Here is a 27,034-nt window from a genome sequence, read left to right on the forward strand (position 1 = left end):
ATTCTTCTTCTATCCCCTCCTCCCATCCCCACCCAGCCCCCACCCCAGCCTCCCATCCCCACCCAGCCTCTCAGCCCCCATCCCCTCCTCCCATCCCTCCCAGCCCCCACCCAGGCTCCCATCCCCCACTCCCAGCCTCCTTTCCCCCCAGGGCCTGTCCTCTCTTCCTCCTTATGGGGAGAAGTCTGCCCTCACGTGAGGCCTGGCCCACTCCTTCCCTCCACCCAGGAGAGGACTGTGATCCTCTGTGGGTCCCTTGTCTGTCCCTTGGATGCTTCCACAGACTGGGGAGGCAGAGTTCACCAGGAAGCAGTTGCTCTTTGTCCCCTGAAGCCAAGAGCCAAGGCCACAGAGCAGTGCTTGCCCCAAGCAGGCCCAGCCCCAGCTCAGGGGGCTCCCGGGGCCACCAGCAGGCCCAGCCATGAATATTGATGGCTCTGCCTTTGTGACAAGCGTCCCACTCAGGCCTGCTGCAGAGCGGCCGCTGCGCCCAGATCTATCTGGCTTTGTTGAGTGTCAGGACGCGCAGTGGCGACAGATGGACACTTGCCTCCAAACCTCTGTGCGCCCAAGCCCCGCACAAAGGAGCCCAGGATGTTTTTAATATCACACACTTGCCTCGGGGCTTGTTTTCAATCCCATCTACCAAGGGCTTGGGCTTTTTATCAGCCAGATGCCTTAAGCACTTTGTCAACTTGGACATCTGGCCGCAGGTTTAAAATTTTTTTATTTGCTAAAATATTTAATAGTGTGGCAGGGGTTTCACTGGGGACTTGGGTCACGGTGACACATGCGGGCACCCAGCCGCTCCAGCAAAGAACCACAGGCCCCGTCCCCGTGGGTGTGGCTCTTCCCAGCTGGAGGAGTGAGACTTCCCTGCGTCCAGGTCTGGCCTCCCTCCCAACAGCGGGGTCCGTGAAGTCAGACGACAGTCACGACTGAAAACCGGCTCAAACCAATCCTGGACACGCACGTCCACGGCAGGACTGTCACCACCTGTTTGGTGCTGTTCGGTACCAGAACGTAGCCGAGGGTGGGATCAGCCCCCGCGCCCATCCTCCGATGAACAGATGAGCAGGTGGCCTGCTGGACAGTGGTCCCTTACGCGGCTGTAACGGGGATGGCGTTCTGTTCCGACATTCTCCAGCGCGGACGGGCCCGGAGAACCTGGCGCTGAGTGAAGAGTCACAAAAGACCACGTAGTGCGTGACTCCCTTCACACCACGCGTGCACAGTAGGCAAGCCAGGAAGGCAGACGTGTGGTTGCCAGGAGCTGGGGATGACGGGACAGGGGCGGGTGTGGGCTGTCTTTCTGGGAAAGTTCTGGAACTAGATAGTGACGATTGTGCAACATTAAAAAGGCTTAACATGGGGAGGGGGGTGCCTGGGTGTCTCCATTGGCCAAGCATCTGCCTTCAGCTCAAGTCATGGTCCCAGGGTCCTGGGATCAAGTCCCCACTCGTCACTGGACTCCCTGCTCAGCGGAGAGTCTCCTTCTCCCTCTCAGTCGCTCTCCCTGCCTGCACTCATTCTCTCTCTCTCTCTCTCTCAAATAAACAAATAAAATATTTAAAAAAATAATAATAATAAATAAAAATGCTAAACACGGTAAATGTGTAAAAGACAGTCGCAAAGATGCCAAGATGCTGGCATGGGTTGTAACGGCCTCCACCCTGATCATCAGAGGCCACTCGTGACCAAGGGTCCCCCGAGTGCCCAGCACATTTGTCTGCTGAGGCCACATGCACGAGCTGGAACAACTGGCCTTGGCCTTGGCCCTGGCAGATCCTGCAGATGAGCGCGGCCATGGCGGCAACCAGGTGAGTCAGCCTGAGATGGAGAAAGGCTTCCTGGAGGAGGTGATGCTGGGCTGAACTCAGGGGAAGGATGAGGGGGTCCAGGCAGGGGAACAGCAGGTGCAGAGGCCCCGAGGCAGCAGCATGGCTTCGGGGATGACAGAAGGATGACCCGGGGGTCCAGGTCGGGAGGGCGGCCCCAGGTACCCTGTTCCTGCCCCAGGAACTGGGGGTTCCCCGTGTGGAAAGAAGGTGGATCTGAGGGCAGTGTGTGTGCCCCACGGGCCCTTCCCTGAGCTCCTTGCACAGGCTGGCTCGGGTGAGGCTCTCCCCTCATGGCCCCCACCCTCCACCAGTGATGACGCGGCGGCTCAGAGGGATGGTCGTGGCGAGCCCCAGGTGCCCTCCAGGCAGGGCCTCCAGCCGGGGTCTGGGTCTGGAGCTCCTGTCCAGCTGCAGTGACCCCCCCACCAAGTGCTGCCCTCACTGGGATAAAGGCTCCTGAGAGGTCCCAAGAAGCTGGCCTGAAGCCTGTGGTGCTGCTGCCTGGCCCCAGGGTCACCCCAAGTTCTCGGTCTTGGAAGGACGCATCTCCATCCCACACCCTCCCCCGGACCACCTTACGAGGCCACTGGCAGGTACACCAGAGCCCCACTGCCTTGCAGGAGCCACCAAACGACCTGTGCACCTGTGCGTGCTGCTGCCTCCGACCGCCCCCCCAGGCCACACGCAGTCCAAGGACCCCGGGCCTGAATCCCCGAGTTGGGGGATGGCTCAGAGCAGAAGGTGGTGCCATCTGTGTCTGCCCACAGCCTCGGAGGTCCACCCCAGGGCCAGGAGGACAGAGACGCCACTAAGGACATGGCATAGAGGGACATGCCTGTCCTCTCCAGCCTGACTGTCTGCCCAGCGTCAGGAAGGGCGCTCCTGGGAAGAGGCAGAGAGAGGCTGGAGGAGACCGTCTGGGCCACCACGGGTCGCAGTGCCATCCCCAGAGAGGTTGGCAGTCTGTGAGCAGGGTTCCTGCACCCACGCCCCCCAGCTGGCCTCAGAGGGGCCCACCCGCTCTCTTCAGTCCCACTGCCCCCCTCTGGGCCCATCCCTCCCGCTGTGCCCGCCCCCCCCCCCCCCCCCCGCTCCCCCCCGCTGCCCGGCCCCACTGTCTGCAGGCTCTGGGTGGGAGGAAAGAGATGGACTCACCTGACCCCACAGCAGGTTGGCCAAGGCACCTCTGCATCCCTGGATCCATCCCCCACCCCAGAGCCAGGACTTTCTGGGAGCTGGAGGACTGAGGATTCCAGAGGCTTCCACGCCGCTCACATGCCAACCACCCATCGGGGACCAGTTCCTGAAACCGCCCAGAGTGTGTTGGCCTGCAGCCCCTGCACCCTCCCGGCCTCTGCGCCCCAATCTCAGAGCCCGAGTCACTGTCACCACCAGGGGAACCCTCTCAGACTTCCCAGCCCCGGCCTCCCGCATCCCCGTCCTGCGGGCGAAGCTGGGCAGGACCCAGGGCGGTCGCCTGGCGTCAGCACCTCGGGCAGGGCCGGGCCTGGGGGCGCCGGCAAGCACCCCGCGAGGGCCAAGGGGTCCTCATTTCCACCCCAGCGGAGGAGGGCAGGCAGCCTGACGGGCTTCCCTGCCGAGGAGGGCGGCGGGGCTGCACCTGCCCGAGGGCCGAGGGGAGGGGGCGCCGCAGCCCGCACGCCCACGCCGCAGCCCACTCGAGACGCAGCGTCCTCTGCCAACTTCTTCAAAGGGGACATTTGTTCTCTCAAGGAGATGCCCCCCTCCTTGGGATGAGCTTTCATGTCCCCACAGAGGCTCCAGTAGACATGAAATGTGCCCGCCAAGCCCACCCTCATGTGGCTGAGTGTCTCGGGCTGACGCTGGGTCACCTGCGCCCCCCCCTGCCCGCCCCCCAGCTCCGGCCGCATCCTCTCGGGCCCAGGCCCCACAGCCCCCTCCGCCAGCCGCGCCAGGACCCCAGCCGGCTGGTTTGGGTTCTGCTGCTCTTCTTACCTTTAGATGTTCAGCAGCATGAATATTCTTATTTTTTATTTAAAACTAATTTGGAGTTCTCGCTCTCTAAGGGGCTTCTAATCACCAAAAATCGCCTCCGGCAAGAGCTGATTGACAGGCCGACGTGGCCACTTCTGAAGAACAAATTGGCCATTGGCAGTGCCACGTACAAAGGGAAATGCCAAGGGCTTGTTATTTATGAGCTATTAGGGAGAATGCTATTAGCATCTGCTTCCCACATGGGCAAAAACACCTGTCAGACATCAGGAGACCATAAAACAGCACACGTTTAATAGTTACTTTGTTTAAAAAGTCATTAAAATTGAATGTCAGCTAAAACTTAGGAAAACATTTATTCTTCAAACCCCCTTGAATCTCGCTGGTGAGCCCAAGCCCGGGCTGTTTCTGCCCAGGACGGAGACACAAGTTCGTAAACAGGGAGGGGACTCCCCCAGCCTCGGTGACAGAGGGAGGCAACCTGCCCGTCAGGTCCCCGATGAGGTCCCCGATGAGGTCCCCGGGCCCGGTGGGCGGACGGGACTGCACCCGCGGCGGGCCCTGCGCTCCCTCTGCGGGTCACCCCGCCCGACAGCCGCCGCCCAGGCGGTCCCCAGGCAGGGTCCTGGCTCCCGGCCACCGCGGATGAGGCGGGCTCTCCGCACACTAGGTGGGCGCAGGGTCCTCGCTATCGCTTCCGCGAGCTCCCCGGAGCCACGACGGAGGGCCGGTTCTGGGGCGGCTCCTGACGGGAGCTCGTGGGGCTGGGCCAGGCCGGCTCCGAGGGGGTCTCCGCACCCGGAGGCCGAGACACCTGCCCGCCTCCCGAGTCCCACTGCTCATGAACAACAGATGGCCCGGGGCCCTTGCTGCCCACGTTCGCTACCCAGCGTGGGTCAAATACTGAAGGCGAGCGAGAGGTTTGCTTTGGGGGGAGGGGCGGGAAGCCCCATTCCAGGTGAAGACGGTGGAGACGGGGGTGGCCGGGGTCACGGAGGGACAGAACCAGGCCGGGGTATCACACTTAGCACAGGCACAGCCCCTGACGCGAGCGGCCAGCTGGCACCCGGGCCTGTGGCCCAGCTGTTTGGGCCCCAACAAAGTTGCTCCCGTGCAGGTTCTCGGCCCAGCTTTGCCCGGGGCCGGCATGGCGCCGTTGGGCTTGGCTCAGGCCAGTGGGACAAGGTGGATATAGGGACCCCAAGAGAGACCAGGCCTCATGGCTGGCCAGCTTTGACCATGTGCCACCAGACCGAGTAGCTAAAGCTTGTACATTTTTCACCGAAATGAACGGACCTGGTGAAAGTCACTTCAGCAGAAGAGACGTGGAAGTGTTGGTGACGATGCGCGGCCACGTGGAGTGACGGCAAGGACTGGAGCTGGCTCGGCCAGGGGACTCTGCGACAACATTCTGCAGGAAAGCCCGTCATGAGGTGGAAGCCGTCCTGGGTCTGGGCCGAGGAGCTTGGAGTCTGCAGCTCCGGTGTCCTCTCGGGTGGCACCTTTGGGTCCGTCTGTTCAGGGAGAAGGCACCGGGGGAAGGGCCGGAATCAGAGTGGCGGAACAGCTCTCCCGCCCTGAGAAGCCATCGTCCAGGAGAGAACAGCAGGATGGTGATGCGGAGGGTCCGAGGGGAGCACACCCCAACTCCGAGGGCCCCGCCCCACCCGGCAGACCAGTCCCCAACCTCCCCACCCCAGCTCCGCCTTGAGGACTCAGGGCCTCCGAGGGCAGTTCCAGTTCGGGGACGCGTGGGGCGGCGAGAGCGTGGAGACCCGGTTCTTCCTGCCTCTGCCTTGTGCTGGGGCCCAGGGGAGGGGGCTCCCCAGCCCCAAATTCCCAAATGACTTCCAGACAAGCTTTTGGACCTTATACTGTTGAACAACACTCCACCCCCAGCCTGTAAGACAGGGCCACTATTCTGCGGGGACAGAGGAAGGAGGACAGAGGGTTGGGGTGGGGCCAGCTAGAGATACCCCGTGGGGAGTGGCGGGGAGGGTGGGGAGCCCATTGGGGAGCATCTGGGGGCAGAGGTGGGGATAGGGGAGCCCGTGGGGAGCATGGGGGTAGGGGTGGGATGGGGGAGCCCGTGGGAAGTATGGGGGGTGCAGGGGCAGGATGGGGGAGCTGGGGAGGGACGCCGACTGCTGGGACCAGGGAGCACCCGGCCCTTGGGGACTAAGTCTCCTGGGGGGGCCCAGAGGGACCCATGCTGCACAGAGGCGGCCTGCCAGGGGCCTGGGGCGCCCTCACGTCCTGCCCCGGGGCCTTGTTCCCACCGTGTGGCCTCCGCATGGTGAAGCCCATCCAGGGAACCGCTCCTAACTGTGGAAGGAGAACGAGTGCGGGGAGCCCGAGGGGGCGGCGCACACGCCTGGCTGGGGGGGAGAGGGCCAGGCTGCCCACGGAGCACCTGACTGGGTCTCGCCTGTGCCCCCCACACTTGTAACTGGGGTGAGAGTCACAGGACATTAAATGAGCCAGTGACCAACTCAGCGGCAGTTAGCAGGTTCTCTGGGTGGTGCAGCCACCGCCTCTCTGGTTCCAGAACATTCCGTCACCCCAAAGGAGACCCCAAATGGGCAGCAGTCACTCCCTGTCCACCCCGACCCCTGCCAACCACCCCTGCACTTTCTGTGTCTCTGTCTCTGGATTTTCCCATAATGGGATCAAACGACGAGAGTCCTTGTGTGTAGGCCCCCCTGCTCCGTGTCTTCAGGGCTCCCACCCACACCGGGGAGGGAGCACCGAGCCCACCCCAGGCGGGGACCCAGTGATACTCGGCGGCGTGGACGGGCCGCACCCGGGGAGCCGGCTCAGCCGCCCACGGACCTTGGCTCTTTCCCGCCTTCTGGCTGCCGTGCACATTCCTGCACAAGTTTTTGTCTGAACACGTTTTCATTCCTCTTGGGTGTAGACCTAGCGGTGGCGTTGCGGGGTTGCCATGGTAACTTTAGAGGAGCTGCCAGGCTGCTTTCCCAGGGGCCGGGAGGGCGCCCACGTCTCCCGTTCTCGCTGGCACTTTCCGCGTCCGTCTGTTGACTCCAGCCACCCGGCGGGTGCGCGGTGCCTCGCCCCGTGGACTGTGTGTCGGGAAGGGATGATGTCGTGTCAGGGCTCACGGTCCCACGGCTTCTTTGTGGGAGCAGGACTGAGCCGATCATTTTTTCTGGACACCGGTCTCTGGGGCGTGGTGTTTTGTCTACACTGTGGTCTCCTGAGTCTGCTCTGGCATTTCTGTTTCAGAGTCTCAGGCAGACGGACGTGGGCCTCTCCCCTTAGATTTGCCGCAGGAGGTCACGGGGGGGGGCGTTGGCACCGCCCTGTGGGGAGGGCTGGAGCAGGGGAGGTGTCGGGGTGCACTGCAGCCACAGCAGAGGCCTCTGTGAGGCCCCGGGAAGCCCTGGAGCCACAGGAGGCCTCAGTGGTCCAGGTGAGGCCGGGAGTGGGGCCCCGCCCTGCGAGCTGACAAGTCTTGGGAACAGGCTGACCGTGGGGGTGGACCCTGGGAAAAGCACCTGGCTACGGGGCGCCAGGGTGGGGGGGCCTCAGCGGTTTAGCGCCACCTTTGGCTCAGGGCATGACCCCGGGGTCCCGGGATCAAGTCCCGCGTTGGGCTCCCTGCATGGAGCCTGCTTCTCCCTCTGCCTGTGTCTCTGCCTCTCTCTCTCTCTGTGTCTCTCATGAATAAATAAAATGTTTTTTAAAAAAGCGCCTGGCTGTCTGCTGCTGGCAGCCCCCGCCCCCATCCCGAGTGGGGTCTGGGTGGCCTCCAGGGCAGCCTCACCTGGCATCTAGGCCCTGAATTCCGGGCGGGTGGAAACAGAGAAGCCACACTGTTGTGGGCTGAATCGTGTTGTCCCCCCCACCCACCCACCCCCAAAGCCGTATGTGGAAGCTCTAACCCCCAGGAGGTACGAATGTGACTGCATCTGGAAATAGGGTCTTCACAGAGGTCATTAAGTCAAAATGAGGTCAGCAGGGTGGGCCCTCCTCCAGTCTGACGGTGTGCGGTGTGCGTGAAAGAGCTCAGGACACACTCAGAGGAGGATGGCCTGGACACGCGCACCCGGGAGGGAGGCCTCAGGAGGAACCAGCCTGCGGACACCTTGTCCTCGGACCTCCAGCCTCCAGAGCCGTGGGACAACGGAGCTCTGGGGTCCCCACAGCCCCGGGACACGAATACACCAGCATCAGACCCGTCCTGATGCCACTGGGCTGGTCCACGTGGAGGTGGCCCATCCTGGCCACGAAAAGCTTCCCTGCAGGCAGGAGGAGGGGCCGACAGGATCCGCAATGTCCCTGCTGGGCGCAACGGGTGTTGGGGGCCCAGCCGCGCGGGCAGCCTCCACCGGCTCATACCCCAGGCCTCCTCTTCTCGGGGATTCAGGAGGAAAGAGGAAACGTCGCTCCCAGCCTGAGCGCTGGCCAGAGGCTCTCCAAGCCAAAGGAGGAGGAAAACGCAAACGGCGCACAGGTCCGCAGGATGGCAATTAATGCTAATGTGTTAAATAATTTAATTGGACAGGCTGTATTTCATGCCGCACGTCCCTGGCATTTTTAGTGGCAGCTCCGTTGGTCTGTCCTTGGCACGGCTGCTTTCCTGGCTCTTTCCTAAAGTGGCTCCTGGGTCCTCTGTCCACCTGAGCAAAGGCAGGCACCGCTTCTGTGGGGGTAGGAAGTGGGCATCCGTCAGATTCTCTCCGAGCCACAATCATGAGCGAAGACTGGGCCTCCGAAGCGGTGGGGACCCTCCAAAGGTGGCTGCTAACCAGAGCTGGGTGCCGCCGCCGGGCCCTCCTGCAGTCTCCCAAGAGCCCATCGCAGGCCCAGCCCAGGTGCAGCTGGACACCCCAGCCCCACCTGGATGGGCTCACCTCCTCCTCCCTCCCCAGGGATTCCCAACCGATCACCTGAAACCCCGGCTACCTTCCTTGTATCCTCTCTGGCGGCCTCTGTACCCGGGGGGTTTGCAGGGGTTCCGCGGGGCCATCCTGCCGGGGGCTCCTCGCGCGGTTAGCTAGGGGGCCTCTCCCTGTCCCCGGGCGTGCTGGGGCCTCCCTCGTGTCTCCCCCAAGGTCTGGTGGGCTCCAAAGACCCAGTGTCACAGGGGAGCCCTTCCTGGCCTACCCCAGAAGCCACCTCTGGTCTCAGAGCCCATCTAGAGCGGCGACGCTTGGGGCTTCTCAGGGCAGACGGGTCTGCGGCCATGAGGGGCACGGAGCTGCCTGGTGGCCGGTCACGCAGCGGGGCCCGGGATTTCCGCCACAGCTGTCCCCATTCCCCCTGGGCTGGTCTTTCTACCAGGCCCAAAAGAGGAAGGGCCGAGGGCCCTGCACCTGGGCCAGGTGGCTTGTGCAAGAGTCATTCCAGTAGGTGGTCGGGGTGAGGGGCAGAGGCAGAGAGAGCAGGACAGGGGTGCGGGGTGTTGACATCTTTGTTGGTGGGAGGAGGCTGGCAAGAGGGGACCGTGAAGTGTCTGCAGGCAGCTGGAGGCAAGGCCACACCTGACCGGCAGGGTGTGAGGGGCTGTCCCCTGCCAGGTGCAGCGCTGGGCCTTCTGGCCGCCCGCCCGCCCGCAAAGGCAGAGATGCGGAGCCCAGGGCAGGTGCAGGGCATGGGGGCAGCACGGCCCCGGGGCGTCTTCACTCCGCTTCCACCCCTCCACGCGGGATGACGGGGCAGCGGGGCCACTTGCTCAGGGCCAGCAGCTCTGGCCTGTGACTTCACATAGCTGCCCAGGGCCGCCACCTCAGCTCAGGGAGGGCACCTGCTGGACTCCAGGGAGGACCAACTGGGACCACTGCCCTGGACGGGCCAGAAGGGGAAGGGGTCCCACACGGGAGGATGCGGCTCGGCTCCACCTGCACCAGTCTCATCGCCGGCTTCTGGAAAGTCGGGAGTGTCTTTTGTATTCCAAAGGCCAAAGGGCCACGCTTGCCTTTAATTAAAATGCACGTCCTTTAATTAAAGGCGCCATAACACATGAAGGGCATCCACTGAAATAGGACGTGTGACACAGTCATTTCCCTGCTGTTAATTACTAATTAATGAAGCTATTTCAATTAATAGCTTCCCCACCTCACTCCCCCCTTTGACAGGCCCCGTGCTGGGGCGCATCCTAGAATCAGACACCAGCTCCCGCGCCCGCAGCCGCTGTGCTGAATATTCATGCCACGACCTCAGTGCTTTTCAATTAAACATAATAAAATAAATCCCAGTCAAAGTGCATCCCAACATGTAGCTCATCTCGGCTTCCTCGGGCGCCAGAGGAGGGGGACCGGACGGCCCAGTGCAGCTGGTCAGGGCGTGACCCACCAGTTATGAGGCAGGACCTGCCCAGGAGGACGGGTGTGCAGGTGTCCCCCAGGGGGCAAGTGGGGACCCCCGGGGTGCTGCAGTCCCACAGCTGAAGGACAGAGCCAGAAGCGGGGGTGGGGGGCAGCCCAGAGAGGTGGGGGCTGTTAACATGTTAGGCACGAATCTTAAGTGGCCTTTAAAGATCCTGCTTTATGGGGATCCCTCGGGGGGGGGGGGGCTCAGCGGTTTAGCAACTGCTTTCAGCCCAGGCCTGACCCCGAGGTCGTGGGATCGAGTCCCGCGTCGGGGTCCTGCAGGAGCCTGCTTCTCCCTCTGCCCGTGTCTCTGCCTCTCTCTGTGTGTCTCTCATGAATAAATAAATAAATAAAATCTTTAAAAATAATAAATCAAAAAAACTAAAGGAGAAAGAAGAAGAGGAAGAGACAGAAAGAAATGAGGGGGAAGTGTCACGGGGACCAGAAAGGGACGGTCCTGCGCGTGCTGGGGGGGGGGATGGCGGGGCGGGGAGACCTGCGTGGGCAGCAGGGTCCGAGCACAGGCCCTCGGGGAAGCCTGGGCCAGCACGGGGGGAGGGGGACCGGGTGGAGGCCACTAGTCCCGGAGTCTAAACTCCCCCAGGCTGCCCACCTGCTCCGGTGGGAGGGCAGCCCCGCGCCCACGCCAAGCGGCCCCTGAGGGTGCCGCCCCCAGCCCCGCCCCCTGCCGCCCGGCCCCGCCCCCACGCCGCCCCGCCCCTGAGGATGCCGCCCTCCAGCCCCGGCCCGGCCCCGCCCCCTGATGCAGGCCACGCCCCCTGATGCAGGCCACGCCCCTGCTGCCCGGCCCCGCCCATCCGCCCGCCCGCGCCCCAGGATGCCGCCCTCCAGCCCCGCCCCCGGCCCCGCCCCCTGATGCAGGCCCCGCCCCTGCTTCCCGGCCCCGCCCATCCGCCCGCCCGCGCCCCTGAGGATGCCGCCCTCCAGCCCCTGCCCCGGCCCCGCCCCGGCCCCGCCCCCTGATGCAGGCCCCGCCCCTGCTGCCCGGCCCCGCCCATCCGCCCGTCCGCGCCCCAGGATGCCGCCCTCCAGCCCCGCCCCGGGCCCGCCCCCTGATGTCGGCCCCGCCCCGCCCCGCCCCTGCTGCCGCGGCCCCGCCCACGCGCCCTCGCCGCCCGCGCCCCTGCACTGGGACATGAGTCAACCGTCCCTTCTGCGGAGCCGAGCGGAGGGGACCGCGCGGCCAGAGCCCGGGCGCCTCCCGCGGGGCGGCAGAGGCGGCGGGGACCGCGGCTCGGGGCCGGTCACACGGCGCCCTCTGTCGGCCAGCGGCGGGCGGCGGGGCCTGGGCCTCCCGAGGCGCCCAGGTGCGGGGAGGGGTGCAGGGGTGCGCAGGTGGGCCCTGCCAGAGCTGCTGACCGGGTCGGGACTGTCGGAGCCTGCGAGCAGCAGCCAACTCAGCGCCCAGCGCGGCCCGCACCCTGCCTGAGCACCCTCCTCGCCGCCAGCGCCTCCCCGCCAGCAACCATCGCCCCCAGACTCGGGGGAGCCCCGGCCACGATCCAACAGTGGCCTTGGGAAGGGTTAGGGAGCCCGCACCCAACTCCAGGGTGGCAGTCCCCACCAGGACGGCAGCTGGGTCCCCCTGCTGCGCACCACTGTGCCCCCGAATCCCGAATCCCGCAGGCCGGCCTCCCAGTCGGTAACCAAGAGTCTTTCTTTCCGGTGCTTTCTGACCCAAAGTGGGGACCCCGTGGGGAGGAACACTTGCTCCCAGGGAAGCTGCCCCGCGTGCTGCCGCGTGCACCTGCGCCCTGAGGCTCCATCCCGCGGTGCCCGAGGCGGGCAGCCCACGGCAAGGCCAGTGGCTGGGTCCGGGCGGCAGGGCCACCACCTGCCCCGCACCTGCCCGCTGGCCTCCGCCTGCCTGCAACCTCGGCTGCCTCCTCGGCAGTGAGTCCGACAAATCTTTCATACATGCTTATTCTTTTTTTAAAAAAAGGTTACGGGGGGATCCCTGGGTGGCGCAGCGGTTTAGCGCCTGCCTTTGGCCCAGGGCGCGATCCTGGAGACCCGGGATCGAATCCCATGTCGGGCTCTCGGTGCATGGAGCCTGCTTCTCCCTCTGCCTGTGTCTCTGCCTCTCTCTCTCTCTGTGACTATCATAAATAAATAAAAATTAAAAAAAAAAAAAAAAAAAAGGTTACGGGGGCACCTGGGGGGCTCCGTCTGTGAAGCATCTGCCTTCAGCTCAGGTCAGGATCCCGGGGTCCTGGGATCGAATCCCTGAGTCAGGCCTGCTTCTCCCTCCCCCTCTGCCCCTCCCCATGCATGCGCGCACTCTCACTCTCTCTCTCCCTGTGTCACTGTCTCAAATAAATAAAATCTTTTTTTTTTTTTTTAATTTTTTTTTATTTTATTATTTATTTATGATAGTCATACAGAGAGAGAGAGAGAGAGAGAGAGAGAGAGAAAGAGAGAGGCAGAGACACAGGCAGAGGGAGAAGCAGGCTCCATGCACCGGGAGCCCGACGTGGGATTCGATCCCGGGTCTCCAGGATCGCGCCCTGGGCCAAAGGGAGGCGCCAAACCGCTGCGCCACCCAGGGATCCCCTAAAATCTTTTTAAAAATAAGAAAGATTAATAAAGTAACAGTCTCCCTTTTCCAGTTTAATAGCCATCCTTTAAATAAGTCTGGGGTGATTTTTTCACATTCTTAGTTTCTTTTTTTCTACATATACATCTTGCAAGATCTATTATTAATTCCCAAGATGACCAGCGCCTCTGCTACAAGAGGACGATGCAGGAGGGCTCCCTGGTCCCTGGAGCACCCCGGGCAGGAGAGGGACCCACAGTCCCCTCACCGCTGGCGCCTGCAGGCTCCAGGGAGGCAGGACACATCACTAGTGCCAAGGGACTCACGGGGGATGCTGGGGGAGGGAGTCCCCAAAGACGGGTGAGGGCGTCTAGCCCACAGCCCACCCACTGACATAGGGGTCTCCGCCTGGCTACTTGGAGAAGCAGAAATGCCATGGGGGGGGGTGGGGCAGTCCTCTTGGGGACACGTGGTGGTGTCCAGGAGCCAATGTTGGTGATCATGACCACCCACTGGGATGGTCACCTAGCAGGTGGGCGCCAGAGATACGGCCGCAGTACACAGGACAGCCCCCCTCGTGTGCCAGGAAGCCAAGCAGGGCAGGTCTGGGGAAGGGTCCAGTCCGGCAGCGCCCCACCCCTGCGAGGAAGGGTGACTGCACAGGCGCATGGCTCTACATGGAACGGACTAGGTCTGTAATGACGCCGCTGCTACTGAAAACACTCCATCGCCCCCAACAGTCCATGAACCCTGAAAGGAGGGCACGATCACCTTGCTGGCAGGTGGAGAAACTGAGGCCCACCCAGGGCTGCCTGGCTCAGCCAGGGCTAGTCCTCTTTCTGCTCACACATCTGGGGTCACAAGTGGGAGGCCCTGAAAGTGAGCCCGTCTCCCGCAGGCGGACGGCACTGGGTCCTCGGGCAGCGGTCAGGCTGGGGCGGCTAGAGGTCCTCGTGGGTGGGGCTCAGGTCCACCCGCTGGGCCTCTCCGAACAGCAGGAAGGTGCACAGCCCCAGGCCGCTGATGGCAGCCACCAGGTTGAACATGGAAGTCCAGGAGCCCGTGGTCTCGATGAGGTAGCCGCCCAGGCACACGCCCACGACACCTGCACAGACAGGGGCGGGCAGGCCGAGCGCTCCCGGGCAGTGCCCAGGGGGTCTGGGGCTGGGTGGGGCTCCAGGAGGGGAGGCCGGGGTCCGGGGGCCGGAAGCCCAACTCAGGGGTCCAGGCTGCCAGGGCAAGGGAGGGCCGGGACCTCTCAAGGTGTCCAAGGAACTGCCGGGGATAGGTCTGTGGGGAATGAGCCCCACATCTCCCCCTGGAGCCCACACACCTTCAGGCCAGGGGACCGGGGTATGCGCCGTGGCACATGGCTGCTCCACCAGGCACCCTCCCCGCCCCACAGGTCTGACCCTGGGGGGCCCCGAAGGTGCCCCCCAAAGGGCTGGGGTGCGGGAGGGGTTGGGGGGACTCAGGGGCGGGGCGTCCGGGAGGCACCCCAGCTCGCCTCTCACCTGCCAAGGCCCCGGCGGTATTGGCCACACCTGTGAACAGGACGGAGGAATGGTCACAGGAGGCCCACCTGCTGGGGGCAGCCCCTGGGGGCCCAGGCGGGGGGCAAGGCTGGGGTGACCAATGCCTGGGCGGGGAACAGCCACGTGTCGTTCAAGCGGGGGGCGGCTCTCACCGAACAGGAAGCCGGCACAGGACGGAGCCAGGTCCTGAATGTTGACCGAAATGCCGCTGTGGGAAAGAGAGAGGGGTGACCCCGGGGCGGCTGCCACCCCACCGGGCCTGGGGCGGGCCCTCTGGGCACCTGCAGCCTGGGAACTACCCGGGGCACACTCAGAAGCCAGCCCAGCCAGGGCACGAGGGTGCCCATCAGTCCAGGGCCCGAGACCTCGCCGGGGCGCCCACCGCACCAGCTCGAGGCCAGAGATTCTCTCTCCCTCTCCCTGTCCCCCCAACTTCCACACACGCACTCTCTCTCTCAAATAAATAAATAAACCCGTAAAAAACAAAACAAATGCACACTCATTTGCTGCTTACTAATTTGAAAAGCGACATTAAGTGGCCGATCCCTAAAACAACTTCCAGTACAGTTTTCGTCGTCAAACGCTGGTGCTGCCGAGCAGCTGAGGCCAGAGCGCGCTCCTCATGGGACCCAGCAGCCCGGCCCCCAGCCCCTCCCAGGCTCGAAGTTTGTTTTTCCTAAGGTCCCAGGTCCACGCCTGCTTGGGACCCAGAGAACCTTTAGTCCTGGTGGCTCGTCCGGGGCTCTGACACATGCCGCCTGCACACGCCCCGAGCCCGGTGGCCTCTCCCACGCATCCAGGGTGCAGGGCGGTGGGGACGCCCGCGGGCAGCAGGGGGCAGCTGCGGTGGGTGGGGCGCCAGGCCCTTACCTGTGGTTGAAGGTCTGCAGGCCAATGGACGCCGACGCGAAGACCACGGACTTACAGAAGCTCGAGGTGTGGCCCAAGCACAGGGCAAAAACGCTGGACAGCCCGAGGCCCATCACCTGTGGGAGGGGGGTGGTGGCAGGCCAGGGGCCGTGGTGGCCAACGGGGCCCTCCCTGGGGCCACCTGGGGTGCACTGAATGAGGTCGGGGGGAGCCCCTCCCAGGCCGGCCCTGGGAGACCCCACGATGAGCCCGTCCCACCTGTTGGACCAAGAGGGGAAGGGGAGCAACCGAGGCCCGGAATGTGTGCCAGGGCCCAGGGGCAGGGAGCCCACAGCACAGCTGGGAGAAGCGGCCCCGGCACTGACCCAGGGCACCCTCCAAATGCTTTCTGGGTCCGGTGACTGGACGTCACGACCCTCGGTCCCAGGAACAAAACAGGGATGTCCAGAGAAAGCCATTCGGCCCCCTCCCTACCTGCATGAACTTCCGCACAGCGATGGTCCTGTAACCTGGGCAGAGGGGAGACGGGGACGCGTTCCCATCGGCCCGTTAATGCTGAGCCCCTGCGGGCACCTGGCACCTGCACGGGGCCCCAGCCGGCGCGGCTACAGTGAGGGAGCAGGCTGGGGAGGGACGGGCCCCGGGCTCAGGGTGGGGAGTCCCGTGTCGTGCGGGAGGCGTGTGCACGTGTGTGTGCGCGCATGTACCCTGTGCTGCGTGTGTCCAAAGGGTTCTGCAGGCCACGGTCCAGCGCGTGCCCAGAGGAAGCGGCTGGAGGGTTACCAGTGCGCTTTCCTCGAGTTCCTACAAGTCCTCTCCTTTCTCCACAATGAGCGTGAAGCACTTCTGTAGCTAGGAAGGACTAACATCTAGGAGTGAGCACTCGCGCAGAGCAGCGGAGCGTGTCTGTCCTGGGCTCACACTCGCACCCGGACCTATGACCTCTGACCTCGCCAAGGGGCCTTTCCTCCTCTGAATGGGGTCGGGGCCGCACCCAGCCTCCCGGGGTGGGGGGACGCCACCGTCACAGCATCCTCTCCTGCACCCCAAGGCCCTCGGAGAAACTGAGGCTGGGGGAGGCCACCCGGAGTCCCATGCGGCCCGCGAGGTCCTGAGGGGCCCCTTCCCATCACTGTAGACCCCCCAGGAGGGGCGACTCCCTCCCCCCACAGTGTGGCAAAGCCAGTGGGTTCCCCGCAGCCCCTGACCCAGGCTCACCCTGATTGATAAGATGGTCAGAGAGGAACCCGCTGAACAGACTGGCGGGGATGGCCACCAGCCAGGGCACCACGTTGAAGACCCAGCCCTGTAGGGAGGACGGGGCGTCAGAGGGGTCAGCTTGCAGGGGCCAGCAGGCTGCACATGCCCAGCGATACCCACAGTGACCCTGACTGTCCCCACCAGGCCGAGGCCCACGAGCACTGTCTCCTGCACGCTGAGTCCCTCATGGCTCCCTGCACCGAGACAGGGCTGAGCTGGGGGTGCAGGCCCACTCTGGGTCCTGGTCACCAGACGGGGGGTGGCCAGACGGTGATGCCCTTGCGCGGGTCAGGACCCCCGCCTGCCCCATCCTCAGAAGTGACCATCCACAGATAGCGCCGGGGTGGCCACACGTGGTCCCTCCAGTGGGGGGGAGAATGCCGCAGTGGCAGGGGGGCGCTGCCCTGTCCTTCCCAGCGTGCACCAGGCCAGAGGCGCCAACCGTGAGGGTCGTCTCGGGGCTGTGAGCCCCCGCGGTGCCAGAGCCCGCAGAGTCCCGGCGGAACCAAGGGCCCACGTGCGTGCCGGGCACTGGCTGCGGGGTCCTCCCTCAGCCCGCGAGCGCCAGGCGGCCCACCCACCTTGGAGCTGGGGAATGTCTCCTGAAAGAAGGTGGGCAGCCAGGAGAGGAGGATGAAGAAGGAGCACGCGGACGACAGCTGGGAGGAGATGGCTGCCCTGGGGAGCAGGTGCCTGGCTCAGTGCCCCGGCCCGCACACGGGGCCCGGAGCACCGCCCCCCGCCGAGGGTGGACCTCGCCCGCGTGGGCTCTGGGGGCGTCCCAAGGCCTGCCGGGCTCAGCGCGAGGTCCCGAGGCGCCGCTCACCAGACGGAAGGCTTCCGGAAGAGCTGTCTCCAGGGCACCTTGGTGTGCCTGGACACCGGCAGGCCTTGCGCCAGAACGCCCAAGGCCAGGATGAGCTCTGAGGGGAGCAAGGGGTTTCCGCGTGAAGGCCACTCAGAGTCGGGGCACAGCGTCGCCCGCAGCCAACCGGCCACGTGCCCCCAGCCCCGCGGCCCCCCGGCCGGCGCCTCAGCATGTTCCTTTGAGGGTCAATGCTTGTGCTGAGTCTGAACAAGCTTTCTCGACCCTTCCCCTGCCCTGGGACCCCCCAAGCCCCCTTCCTGCCATCCCTGGACCAGCCGCCCCGCAAGCGGCCTGTGCCTGCCTCTGCCCGGAGCCGGCCCGAGAGCTGGCGCGGCCCTCAGCCTCTAGTCCGGGGCCCCGCCGGCGGGCGCTCGCTCCGGTGCCCGGGCTGGGTGGCGGCGGGGCTGCGGGCGGGCACGGGCGCCAGGCCCTCGCACCTCCCCGGCCACGGTTACCTTTTCCAGTGAGCAGGTACCTGTACACGTAACACACCCACAGCAGGGTGAGCCCGCCGGAGAAGTAGAAGACGCTCGGCCAGCCGTACCAGTCCAGGAGCAGGGAGCCCACGGCCCCCGTCACCAGCGTCCTGGACGACAGAGGCACCCCGTGACCCCGTGACCCCGGCGACGCCTCCGAGAATCCCCACTCCCCGGGAGCTCGTCCCCAGGGAAGCAGCTGCTCGGAGGTCCCCGTCTGAGCGTGCTTCGCGGAGCGTTTCCAGCACCCAGGAGCCTTCCGGATGCCTTGGGACCCGGGGGATGTGGGCACGGCCACGCGGCTGCGACACGGCCCCGGGGCCCTGCATTGCCCGGGTTTCTTGCCTCCAGGCCCTCAGGCCGGCTTCCCGTTGAGCTGCGGCTCCTTTTACACTACACAAGGCAGCGAAGAAGAGGGGATGGCGTTGGGACCTCAAGTTAGCCCTCCGGCCTGTGCGGCTTCACGACTCAGGGAGGCTGAAATGCTAAGATTTCTAAATGCAGAAGCAACGGAACTGAGCACGACGCCGGGCCGTCTGCCGAGCTCCGGCCAGGATGGTTAGAGGGGAGTGGGGCCAGCAGCCTGGGGGTGGCCTCCCCCTCGGGGCCTCCGGGGCCAGCGCCTCTCCCTGCACCTCACAGCCCAAGACACAGGCCCAGGACGTGCGCGTGAGGCAGGATTTCAGAAAAATGGCCCATCCTTCTCGTGCAAGCATGCCCACGCAGCTTCTCCGGAATTTCTGCTCCCTGGCACCCTGGGTTTTTATCTGGGCTGCCCCTGGTGCACCCACAGGCACCCCCGACCCGCCGATTTCTTGTCTACATCGTGGCAGTGGGGACTTCAGGGGCCTGAGCCCAGTGGAGCGAAGCCCCATCAGCACAGCAATGTGGCTCTTCCCCCCAAGCAAGGTGTCGGGCGGGAGTACGGGGACAGGGTTCTCATGTCCAGACTGGGCCGGGTGCCCTCCAGGGAGCATGGATCACCTCCCCCAGCGGGGCGGCGTCCCATCTGGCTCCCCTGGCACAGGTGGAGGGGGCCTCGATGGTGCGGCTGCTGCCCCAGCCCACCTGCTGAGACTCACAGCCAGGTCACCTGCCCTGGCACCGGGCACAGAAGATGCACGAGAGAAGCACCTTGCATGGGGACGAGGTCTCCTGTGGCACAGGACCAGCCCATCCACGTCACCCTGAGCCGCAACACGCCCACGTGGCCTGTCCCCACCCGGACCCACCGGGCACCCTCTGTCCCCCTGGGCTCGCTGGGCCGGGACCTACCCGCACTGGGAGCCAGCCCCCACGGCGCTGTAGGTGAAGGCGCGCTCGCTCTCTCGCACCTTCTGGGACAGGAGGCTGGTCAGCGCCGGGAAGTACACCCCTGAAACGAGCAGAGAGCTGTGTCCCCAGGCAGTCACCTGGGTCTGGTGGGCGGGTCCGGCCAGGGCTGCGAGCCAGGCTGGGAGGCTGCCCCTGGGGCCCATCGAGGGTCACTCAAGCTTGGGGTGTCCTTGCTCACCACACGCCCAGGGGACCAGCCAGACTAGGTTTCAGTCCCTCTCTGCTGAGACTCTCAGCGTGGGGCTGCTGGTGGCTGCCCACGGTCACGCGGCCAGCGAGGCTGTGGGGGAAGGCGGACTCCAAGCTGGCACTCCTCCCACCCGCCCCTGGCCCCGGGGCCGCGCCAGCTCCAGGGCCCTGGCACCGACACACACATGGGCACCCACGGCACGTGTGCAGCCAGTGAGGCCCGAGCCGCCCGGGGAGCACGGGGGCCCTGCTGCTGCGGATGTCACATGGGAAGGGGGAGGGAGCTTGGACCTCCCTGTATGTTTCCTTACAACCTCCTGTGAATCTACAATGATTTCAAAATCTGATGTTTTCTGTGCTTTTCTCTAAAAGCACGAAGAAAAGCTAAGAGGCCAGGGGGGAAGACAGGGCTTGGGCCTCCCATTGGGGCCCTGTGCTCAGGCCCATGCCGAGCGCCAGTCACCCAGAGTGACAGCTGCTCCTCAAGACCCCATAATGGGCCACAGACGGGCCTCCTGGGAAGATGGGGACATGGCCAGGGCTGAGGGCCATTTGGCCGGCTGCTCCGAGAGCCAGCTCCAGCCTAGAAACCCCAGTCGGTGTCCTATAGCCCAGACGCGGCACCAGCCACCGGCCACCGGGGAGCACATGGGGTGGACAGGAGCCGACGGCCCGTGAGCCAGACCGGTGGGGCTGGTCAGGAAATAGGGGCCCATGCGGTCCTGGGGGGCTTGGGCCAGGGGCAGCCTCTGCCCAGCAGCACGTGGAAACTCTGCAAGTCCCCGCTGCGCCAGGGCCAGTGGCGCTGACAGTGACCGCGTGCCCACTGGACTGCCACCCGTGTCTGCGCAGTAGACCGTTTGGCAGAGGAGGGCATCTGACATGAGAATGTGCCAGACTTTGAGGTGTTTCTAGAGAACGCACAGCGCTTCCCCATCCGGGCGTCGTGGTACCCAGCACCCCGCCGGGGACAGTGGGGCCTGTCCACCCCTGCCTGGGGCCGGACCGCCCACGAGGACAGCTGCCGCCCGCCAGGCTGGAGGCTCCCGGGACCGGATCAGGGGCCACCCAGATCCCCCGCCGCTGACCTGAGGCACGCCACGCGCGGGAGCACATGGGAGTGCAGGGATGTGCACACACGTGCACCCACCTGCACGGGCATGTCCACGCGCGCACACACATGTGGACGACACGCGCACACCCGCCTTGCTCTACCGTGCTGAGACCGCAGGTGGAGGCTCCCGAGCGAGGCAGCCCTACCTTGGAGCAAGCCTGTGAGGATGCGAGAGAAGGTCATGAAGACCAGGTGGGCGCTGCTGAGGTGGGCGAGCAGCGGGGTGGCGGCAGTGATGAAGCCCCAGGCGGAGGCGGACAGCAGGATGACCTTCTCACCCCCGATCCTGGAGGAGGACAGGAGGACGGTGACGCGAGCTGCGCGGCGCAGGGCTCAGAGCCCCGGTGAGCTGCACGCCTCGCTCAGCGCAGCCCCGGCCGGGCCGCTGGGCCTTACCCTCCTCTGCAGGAGAGGCGGGCGCTGGGGGCCGGGTCCCGCTGTCGGTCGGTGCCAACGAGCACCCCGCCGGGCAGCTGGTGCGCTGGCCACGCGGCCCAAGGGGAGCCGTGCACCGGCCCCGACCACCTCCCCCGAGGACCCCGGCTCCCCTGCCACCGTCTTGTCCTGGCTGGGGCCTCTCCCCTCATCCGTTCCGCGGGAGCCACCCCCCCAGGAGCAGCCCCAGCCCTGCGTGGGGAGCGGCGGCAGTTACCGGTCCCCCAGGTGGCCGCCCACCACCTGGGTCAGGCAGTAGCCCCAGAAGAAGCTGCTGAGCACGATGCCGGCCTCCTTCTTGTTCCAGCCGAAGTCCTGGCTCATGGACACGGTGCACACGGGCATGCTGACGCGGGCACAGTACAGGAGGCATGTGCCCAGCAGCAGCGTCCCTGTCCACACCTGGCACTCGGGCCTGCAGGAGAGAAGGCGCCGCGTCAGGCTGAGGAGGAGCAGCGTGGCCACCTTCCAACACCTACGTCCCCCTGCGCGTGGGGCCCCCTCCGACCGCAGGGCAGGTCCTAGGCGCGAGCCGCCCGCAGCAGCAGAGCCTGGGGACAGCCGGGCGGCCAGAAGGGCAGGTGAACAAACCGCGGCAGGAGGGACGTGCTCCCTGGACTGGCGGCCAGGATCCAAGCACCCACGTCCCACCGACCGGGGGGGACCCAGGAGGGCGCCGGGCAGCAGCTGACAGCACAGTAACCGGGGGCCCTGCTGAGGGAGGGCCACCCACGGGGAGGGAGCAGGACAGTGGGTCCCCAAAGGGTCCCCTGGAAAATGGTGCCTGCCCACAGAGGACCAAGGGGCAGGACCAAGGGCTGGATGGCCAGCAAGGGGACACAGTGCCACCGGGGCAGCCAGCCCTTGGAGAACCTGGGTGAGGTGAAGCAGCTCTGGATGCCCGGGGAGGTCACTAGTCAGGTGTGATGGTCCTTGAAACTCCTGGTCACTGCTCTGTGACTGTCGCTAAGACCCGGGGACGTCAGAAACTGTCCCAGCCGCAAGGAGATGGCAACCCCATGTGTCCTGGGCAGCAGAATAAGTGGCAGAAATCTGAACAAACTGTGAGCTTGGCTGCCCCTGCTCTGCGGACGTTCGCTGACAGAAGATGTGGCAGGAGGTGACCCTTCGGAGGGACTCCAGAAACCAAGAACTGTCCCCAGAGACAAAGTTTACTTTGCAGCCACGGGAGAGGGAGGGAGCTGTGGGCAGCGTTCGTGCGGGTGGGGGCGGGCGTCTGGCCACGTCTCGTGCGGTGGCACCGTGGGGGGTGGTCAGGACCGCGGGGGGCCTGAAGCAGACTGGCGGGGAGCTCAGGGCTCCCACCCGCACCCGACGGCCCCAGTGGGACACAGGTGGTGGGCGCGGTTCTCCCCAGGGAGGAACGGCCTCCCAGGCCTGAGGACCCCCACGTGGCTGCGGGCGGTGCCCATGCCAGGCACCTGATGGGCGGCGGGTCAGCTCTGCCTGGGACCCCACAGGCGGGCCTGGCTCTGGGCGGGGCCGTGGACACGGAACAAGTTTCCCCCATGAAGAAGGGCTCCTGCCCCTGACATCTGCCCCCTGCACGGGTCGGTAAACAGCAGAGTGACCAGCAAGTTCCCGATGTCCACCAAGGGGCCGGCGTGACCCGGGAGGGAGGCGCGGCAGCCGAGTCCATGACCTTGGGTCGGCATGTCCCCGTGGGGTCCATCCCCCTGGAGAGCCACAGTCGCGGAGGAGGAGGTACTCCCTGGGCATCAGGTGTGCGGAGGGGCCGACCGCGGGCGCCCTGGGGCCGTCCCTCCCTCCCTGCCACCCCCACAGCCAGGGAGCCATGTCCTCAGAGGCCGCAGACACCCCCATCTGTGGGGCACTGTCACTCGGGGCTTTTGGGGAGAATGAGTCCAAGTTCCAACAGCCCAGCTTTCTGTCCGCAAGCCGCCCTGCATCTGAGGCCTGCTTGGGGCTGGGGGCGTGGTGTGGCCCCTTAGAGAACTCTCCAGGGGGAGAGGCGTGGGTGCCGCCGGCCTTGCGGGGCTGGTGCTCCTCCACGCGCACCGTGGAGCAGTGGGAGCGCGGACCTCAAGCTGGGTCTCTGGGGGTCAGAGGGGTGCGGGGTGCAGGGCTCCAGGCCCCCCCCCGCTGCTCCCTGCTCCTACACGATGGAACGTCCCACATGAGGCCAGTGGGAAATAGGGTCCTGAGCTAAAAATATCCCCAGTTCTGTAATCCCGGGAGCCGGACACCAGACCCTGCTTGCCGAGGCTGGGAGGTGCTCCATCCAGACTCCCCGTGACTCCTCGTCATCATGCCCCCACCCCATGTCCTGGTTCTTAAAATGTTACTGGAATGATTGAGAAGCCAAGACAATGGGAACAGCAGCACAGGGGCAGACCCGACCGGTCCCCACGGCCTCCCCTGCTTGACACGCCAATGTGGACGGGTGGACCCGCAGGGCAGCTCGCCGACTCTCCCTCTGGGCTTCAGGGCCCAGACGCTAGTTTTCTGTCTGGAACCAAAGTCTACGAGGCGGTGGGGGCAGGGGACGGGCACCTGCCAGGCAGGTGAGCCCCCAGGTGGCACTCAGGGCCCACCCGACATGGACCTGGGACCCCTCGTGGGCTTGGGCCTGCATGTCCTCCTGGACACGACACTCCCAACGTCTCCCGGGTGCTCATCCCTGGGACTTGACTAAACCCGCCCCGGGAGCGCCTCACCCGGGCGTCCATCCCGGGGCAGCAGGCCTGTCGGGGTCGCTGCTCCTGAGCAAACGTGCCCGCCGGCCTCACTGGGGGGCACAGAGCTACACAGTCCAAACTGCCGTCAGGCCGGCCGGAGCCCAGCTGGCTGCAGCTCGAGGAGGAGCGCCGGGGGCACGCCTGCCCTGCCGTGCCCCCACGCCCCGCATCCTGGGGGGCGCACGCCGCGCCCGGTGCTGGAGCTCTCTGAGCGTGTGTGGTCCTGCCCGAGTGCCCCGGGACAATGGCAGGGCGTGGGAGCAACGCTTTCAACATCCACGGACAGCCGCGGTCCAGAGGCGCCTCCGAAAAGGAGCTTCATTCCTTTCTGTGGTCAAAGCGGTGGACGGTCACCCGCACCCAGGCTGGCCCGTGCCCCTGCTTGCCCACCTGCCCTCAGGCGCGTGTCACTGGTGACCCCGAGAGCCTGGCTGTGTTTGCTCTCTGGGTGCGAGGTCCAGCTAGAAACCCCGGAGGGGCCGGCTGGGGGGCCTAGGGCATGGTGCTGCCCCTTGGCCCCCTCATGACCCCGGGAAGCCAGGAAAAGCCCATCGGCGTGCGGGCAACCGACGCTCGGAGTGCGCGTGGGGCACGGTCCCAGAGGCCCCCCGGGCAGAGCCAGCCAGGCAGGCAGCGGGACTTCCTCTCTATAGCTGCTGGGGACGCAGAACAAGGAAGTCTGGCTGGAGGCGGCAACCCAGACCCGACAGCTGCCCAAGGGCGGGTTAGGACGCCGCACCCAGACGCCTCGACCCTGCGGATGACCGTTGGGGAACAGTTGACGGCACCACTGGCCAGTGGGGCTTCATCCTGCTTTGACCGGTCCTGAGCCTCAGGTCCGTGTCCCCAGCTCATCAGAACGCTTCCTGTGAACCTTCTAGAACCTTCTGCATCCTCCCAACGCCCCCATGGGCATAAGAAGCATCCATGGCTGAGTAAACGCATGGTCACGTGGCCCCTCGACTCGGAAAAGGGAAACGTGCCGCCGCTGCAGGCCAGGAGGGCAGCAAGCCGGAGAGAACACACAGGCCCGAGGCCACTGGCCGCCGCCCCCAGGGATGCTGCTGGAGAGTGTCGGCCCTGCCCCCGGGGCTCAGGAGAGAGTCGCGGGGCGGTCGGCGCAGAGGGCACACCGCGTTGGCAGCAGTGAGCAGCCGCACTCGCTGTGGCTGAGTACGACTGTCCACTCGGGTGGGACTGGCCCGTCCCAGCTGAGCCCAGCTGCACCCAGGACCCCACAGACCCCTCCGGAACTTCTGGTCTTGCCTGCCAGGGTCCCGGGGAGCTGCGGGTGCTCCTTCCCGAGCCAAGTGCAGAGGGAAGCCCTTAAGGCAGGGCCGGCCCGAGCCACTGAAACAGAACATTCTACAGCCCTGGGCCACAACCCTCTGCCCAGGTGGCCGCGGAGCCGGCCCGCCCCCTGGGTCGGCCCCTCCTTAACCAGGCTGAGATGACAGCGAGGCAGGGAAGGGAAGACGGGAAGGCGGGGAGGGAGGACGAGAGCCGAGAGCCGGGAGGCGGCGGAGCGCTCCTGGACCCGGCGAGCCGGCTGCAGTGCCCTGCTCCGGTGGGGCCCGGCCCGGGGACGGGGCCTGCACCCCACTGTCCACACCCTGTCCCACGGGAGGCTCCCAGCTTGGAGCGCTACCTCTGAACGTCAGCCTGTCTCCATCGTGCCCTGTCTCAGGGGTTCTGCCCCAGGGGCCTCCTGCAACCCTGTGCCGTCAGGAAGGAGCCGTCACCCTGCGGGAGCAGCGGCCGAGCCCCTGACACCAGCTCCTGGGCCCTGAGCTGCGGGTGGACTGGCCTTGCCATCCCAGGGCCCGACTTTGGGCCTGGGGTCCAGGGGCTGGCCTGCGTGGCTTGGTCCACAGAACAGAGCAAGGGCCCAGGCAGGTGGTCTGGGGACTCCCCATGGTCCCCACCTGGGTGTTGGTTGCCACGTGTGTCACGAGTGTGAGCAGAGCTCCTGCCCTGGGAACTTGGGCATGTTGGCAGTGGACGTGGACACGGAATATAAGGATCAAGGATCTGCCTGGGCCCCCACGGCCCCCCATGGAGCGCGGTCCGCAGCACACAGCTGGCGGGCGGGCCCAGGCCTCAGCCACGGGGCTGCAGACTCCAGCACCAGAGCCCGCCTGCCCTGTCGCCTGCCCCGTCGGTGACCACGCTGCTCCTTGCTCTCAGGCCTGGACACGCACGCGCCGTCCTACCTGGCAGGGTCAGTTCTAGGACTCGAAGCTGCGCCTGGGGGCTCCCTCTACACCGTTCAGGATGACGGCCGCTGCCCCCGGGAAGGCCTCCCGGGATACTCCTGCCTGGAGGCAGCTCAGGGGGCACTCCCGGCCCTGGGACTGGATGGAAGGTCCCGGGCTGGGGCTGGGTACGGTGTGGGGACTGCCAGGGAAGTGCGCGACCCCTGGTGGAGGAACGGTGGCCTCGCCCCCTCCCCAAGCCACCGCCCCCAGCACCGCGGCCCCACCTGGACCACTGGGCGTCCTCGGCCCCGTCCCGGCGGGCCTCCTCCGGTGGCAACGGCTGCATCGGGGACGGGACGGCTGCCCACGGGCACAGCGCGTCCAGGTTGCGCTCCTGCCCGGCCGACCCACAAGGGCAGCGCCGCCCAAGGCCACGTGTCAGTCCCAGCGGCGCTTCCGTCTGGCGCTCCTAGGACGTGTCGCCCCCGGACGGCCACCGCAGAGGGCGGGCTGGCGGGCGGGGCACACCACTGGTCCCCGCCCCGTGCCCGGCAGGCGGCAGTCAGGGCCCACCCCCAGGCTCCCGGATGGGAGGGGGCAGGCGGGGAGGGTGCGGGGTCACCCTCCGCAGGCTGGATGGACCAGGCTGTTGGAGGTGTCGCATCCAGTGGTCCCAGCCCAGGGTGTCTGGGCTTTGGCCTCGTGAATCGGGGACGGTGGCGGTTCTCCCGTCACAGGGCTGCGAGCACGGAGGACGGTCTCTGGTCTCCGGAGTGCAAGGGCACTTAGGGTACAGGGCAGCCAGTTTTGAAGACAGATCTTCGGAGGTACGCTCCAGCCCCATCACCCCGAGCCAGCCCGCACTGGGCGGCCCAGTGGGCAGCGTCCCACGCAGCAGGTGGCTGCGGAAGGGGCCAGAGCTCCCCACAAAGATATGGTGAGCATGCAGCCGCGGCCAGGCCCCACGCCGGCCCCCGGGCCCTCACTCTCAGATCACGTGAAGGACAGAGCAGCACAGAGAGGGGGGCACACCGGGACCCCAGGGCAACCGCGGACTTCTGGCCGCACCGTGCTTCCCCAGGCTGCTGCCTCCTCACACCCTTCACCCTGCCTCAGTCCACCACCCACACAGCAAGCAGCCTGGCCAAAAGCCAACTGGGTCACGTCCCACCCCCAACCTCCCCAGGGCTCCTCGCTGCCCTTACAGAAACCTGGGATGACCCGCACCACAGGGCCTGCATTCCCCACCCTGCAGAGCAGCCCTGCCACGGGGAAGTGGCCCCCTCTCCCCTCTGTGCCTGCCCCCTCCCCCAGGTGTGCAGGAACC

General features: G+C 65.9%; 1 protein-coding gene across 4 annotated transcripts; it reads right to left on the reverse strand.

Moving 5' to 3' along the window:
* Nucleotides 1-12,755: 12,755 nt before the first annotated feature.
* Nucleotides 12,756-26,214, reverse strand: SLC17A9 (solute carrier family 17 member 9). Of its 4 annotated transcripts, none has more exons than XR_011996819.1 (13): nucleotides 25,992-26,214; nucleotides 21,007-21,204; nucleotides 20,501-20,640; nucleotides 18,992-19,091; nucleotides 17,696-17,826; nucleotides 17,199-17,295; nucleotides 16,331-16,418; nucleotides 15,820-15,974; nucleotides 15,587-15,621; nucleotides 15,113-15,228; nucleotides 14,395-14,450; nucleotides 14,222-14,251; nucleotides 12,756-13,812 (listed from the first exon to the last, which is right to left on the reverse strand). XR_011996819.1 is itself a non-coding variant. In XM_026015134.2 (13 exons), exons 1-13 carry the CDS (start codon nucleotides 26,051-26,053, stop codon nucleotides 13,649-13,651), a joined length of 1,314 nt encoding a protein of 437 aa, XP_025870919.1. In that variant the 5' UTR covers nucleotides 26,054-26,214; the 3' UTR covers nucleotides 12,756-13,648. The 4 variants fall into 4 exon arrangements, 2 of the variants coding, with proteins under 2 accessions (XP_025870919.1, XP_072591498.1); XM_026015134.2 differs by lacking the exon at nucleotides 15,820-15,974 and adding an exon at nucleotides 16,954-17,050; XM_072735397.1 differs by lacking the exon at nucleotides 15,820-15,974 and having other exon boundaries at nucleotides 17,716-17,826.
* Between the last annotated feature and the right edge of the window lie 820 nt (nucleotides 26,215-27,034).

Source organism: Vulpes vulpes, chromosome 14, assembly GCF_048418805.1.
Source record: "Vulpes vulpes isolate BD-2025 chromosome 14, VulVul3, whole genome shotgun sequence".
Classification (NCBI taxonomy): domain Eukaryota; kingdom Metazoa; phylum Chordata; class Mammalia; order Carnivora; family Canidae; genus Vulpes; species Vulpes vulpes.

Coding starts and splice junctions, on each gene's coding strand:
- SLC17A9 (XM_026015134.2), bottom strand. CDS start 26,053: ATGCAGCCGTTGCCACCGGAGGAGGCCCGCCGGGACGGGGCCGAGGAC. Junction 20,641..21,006: donor GGCGGCCACCTGGGGGACCG/GTAACTGCCGCC, acceptor GTCCTCCTCCAG/GATCGGGGGTGAGAAGGTCA. Junction 19,092..20,500: donor CCTCACAGGCTTGCTCCAAG/GTAGGGCTGCCT, acceptor TGCTCGTTTCAG/GGGTGTACTTCCCGGCGCTG.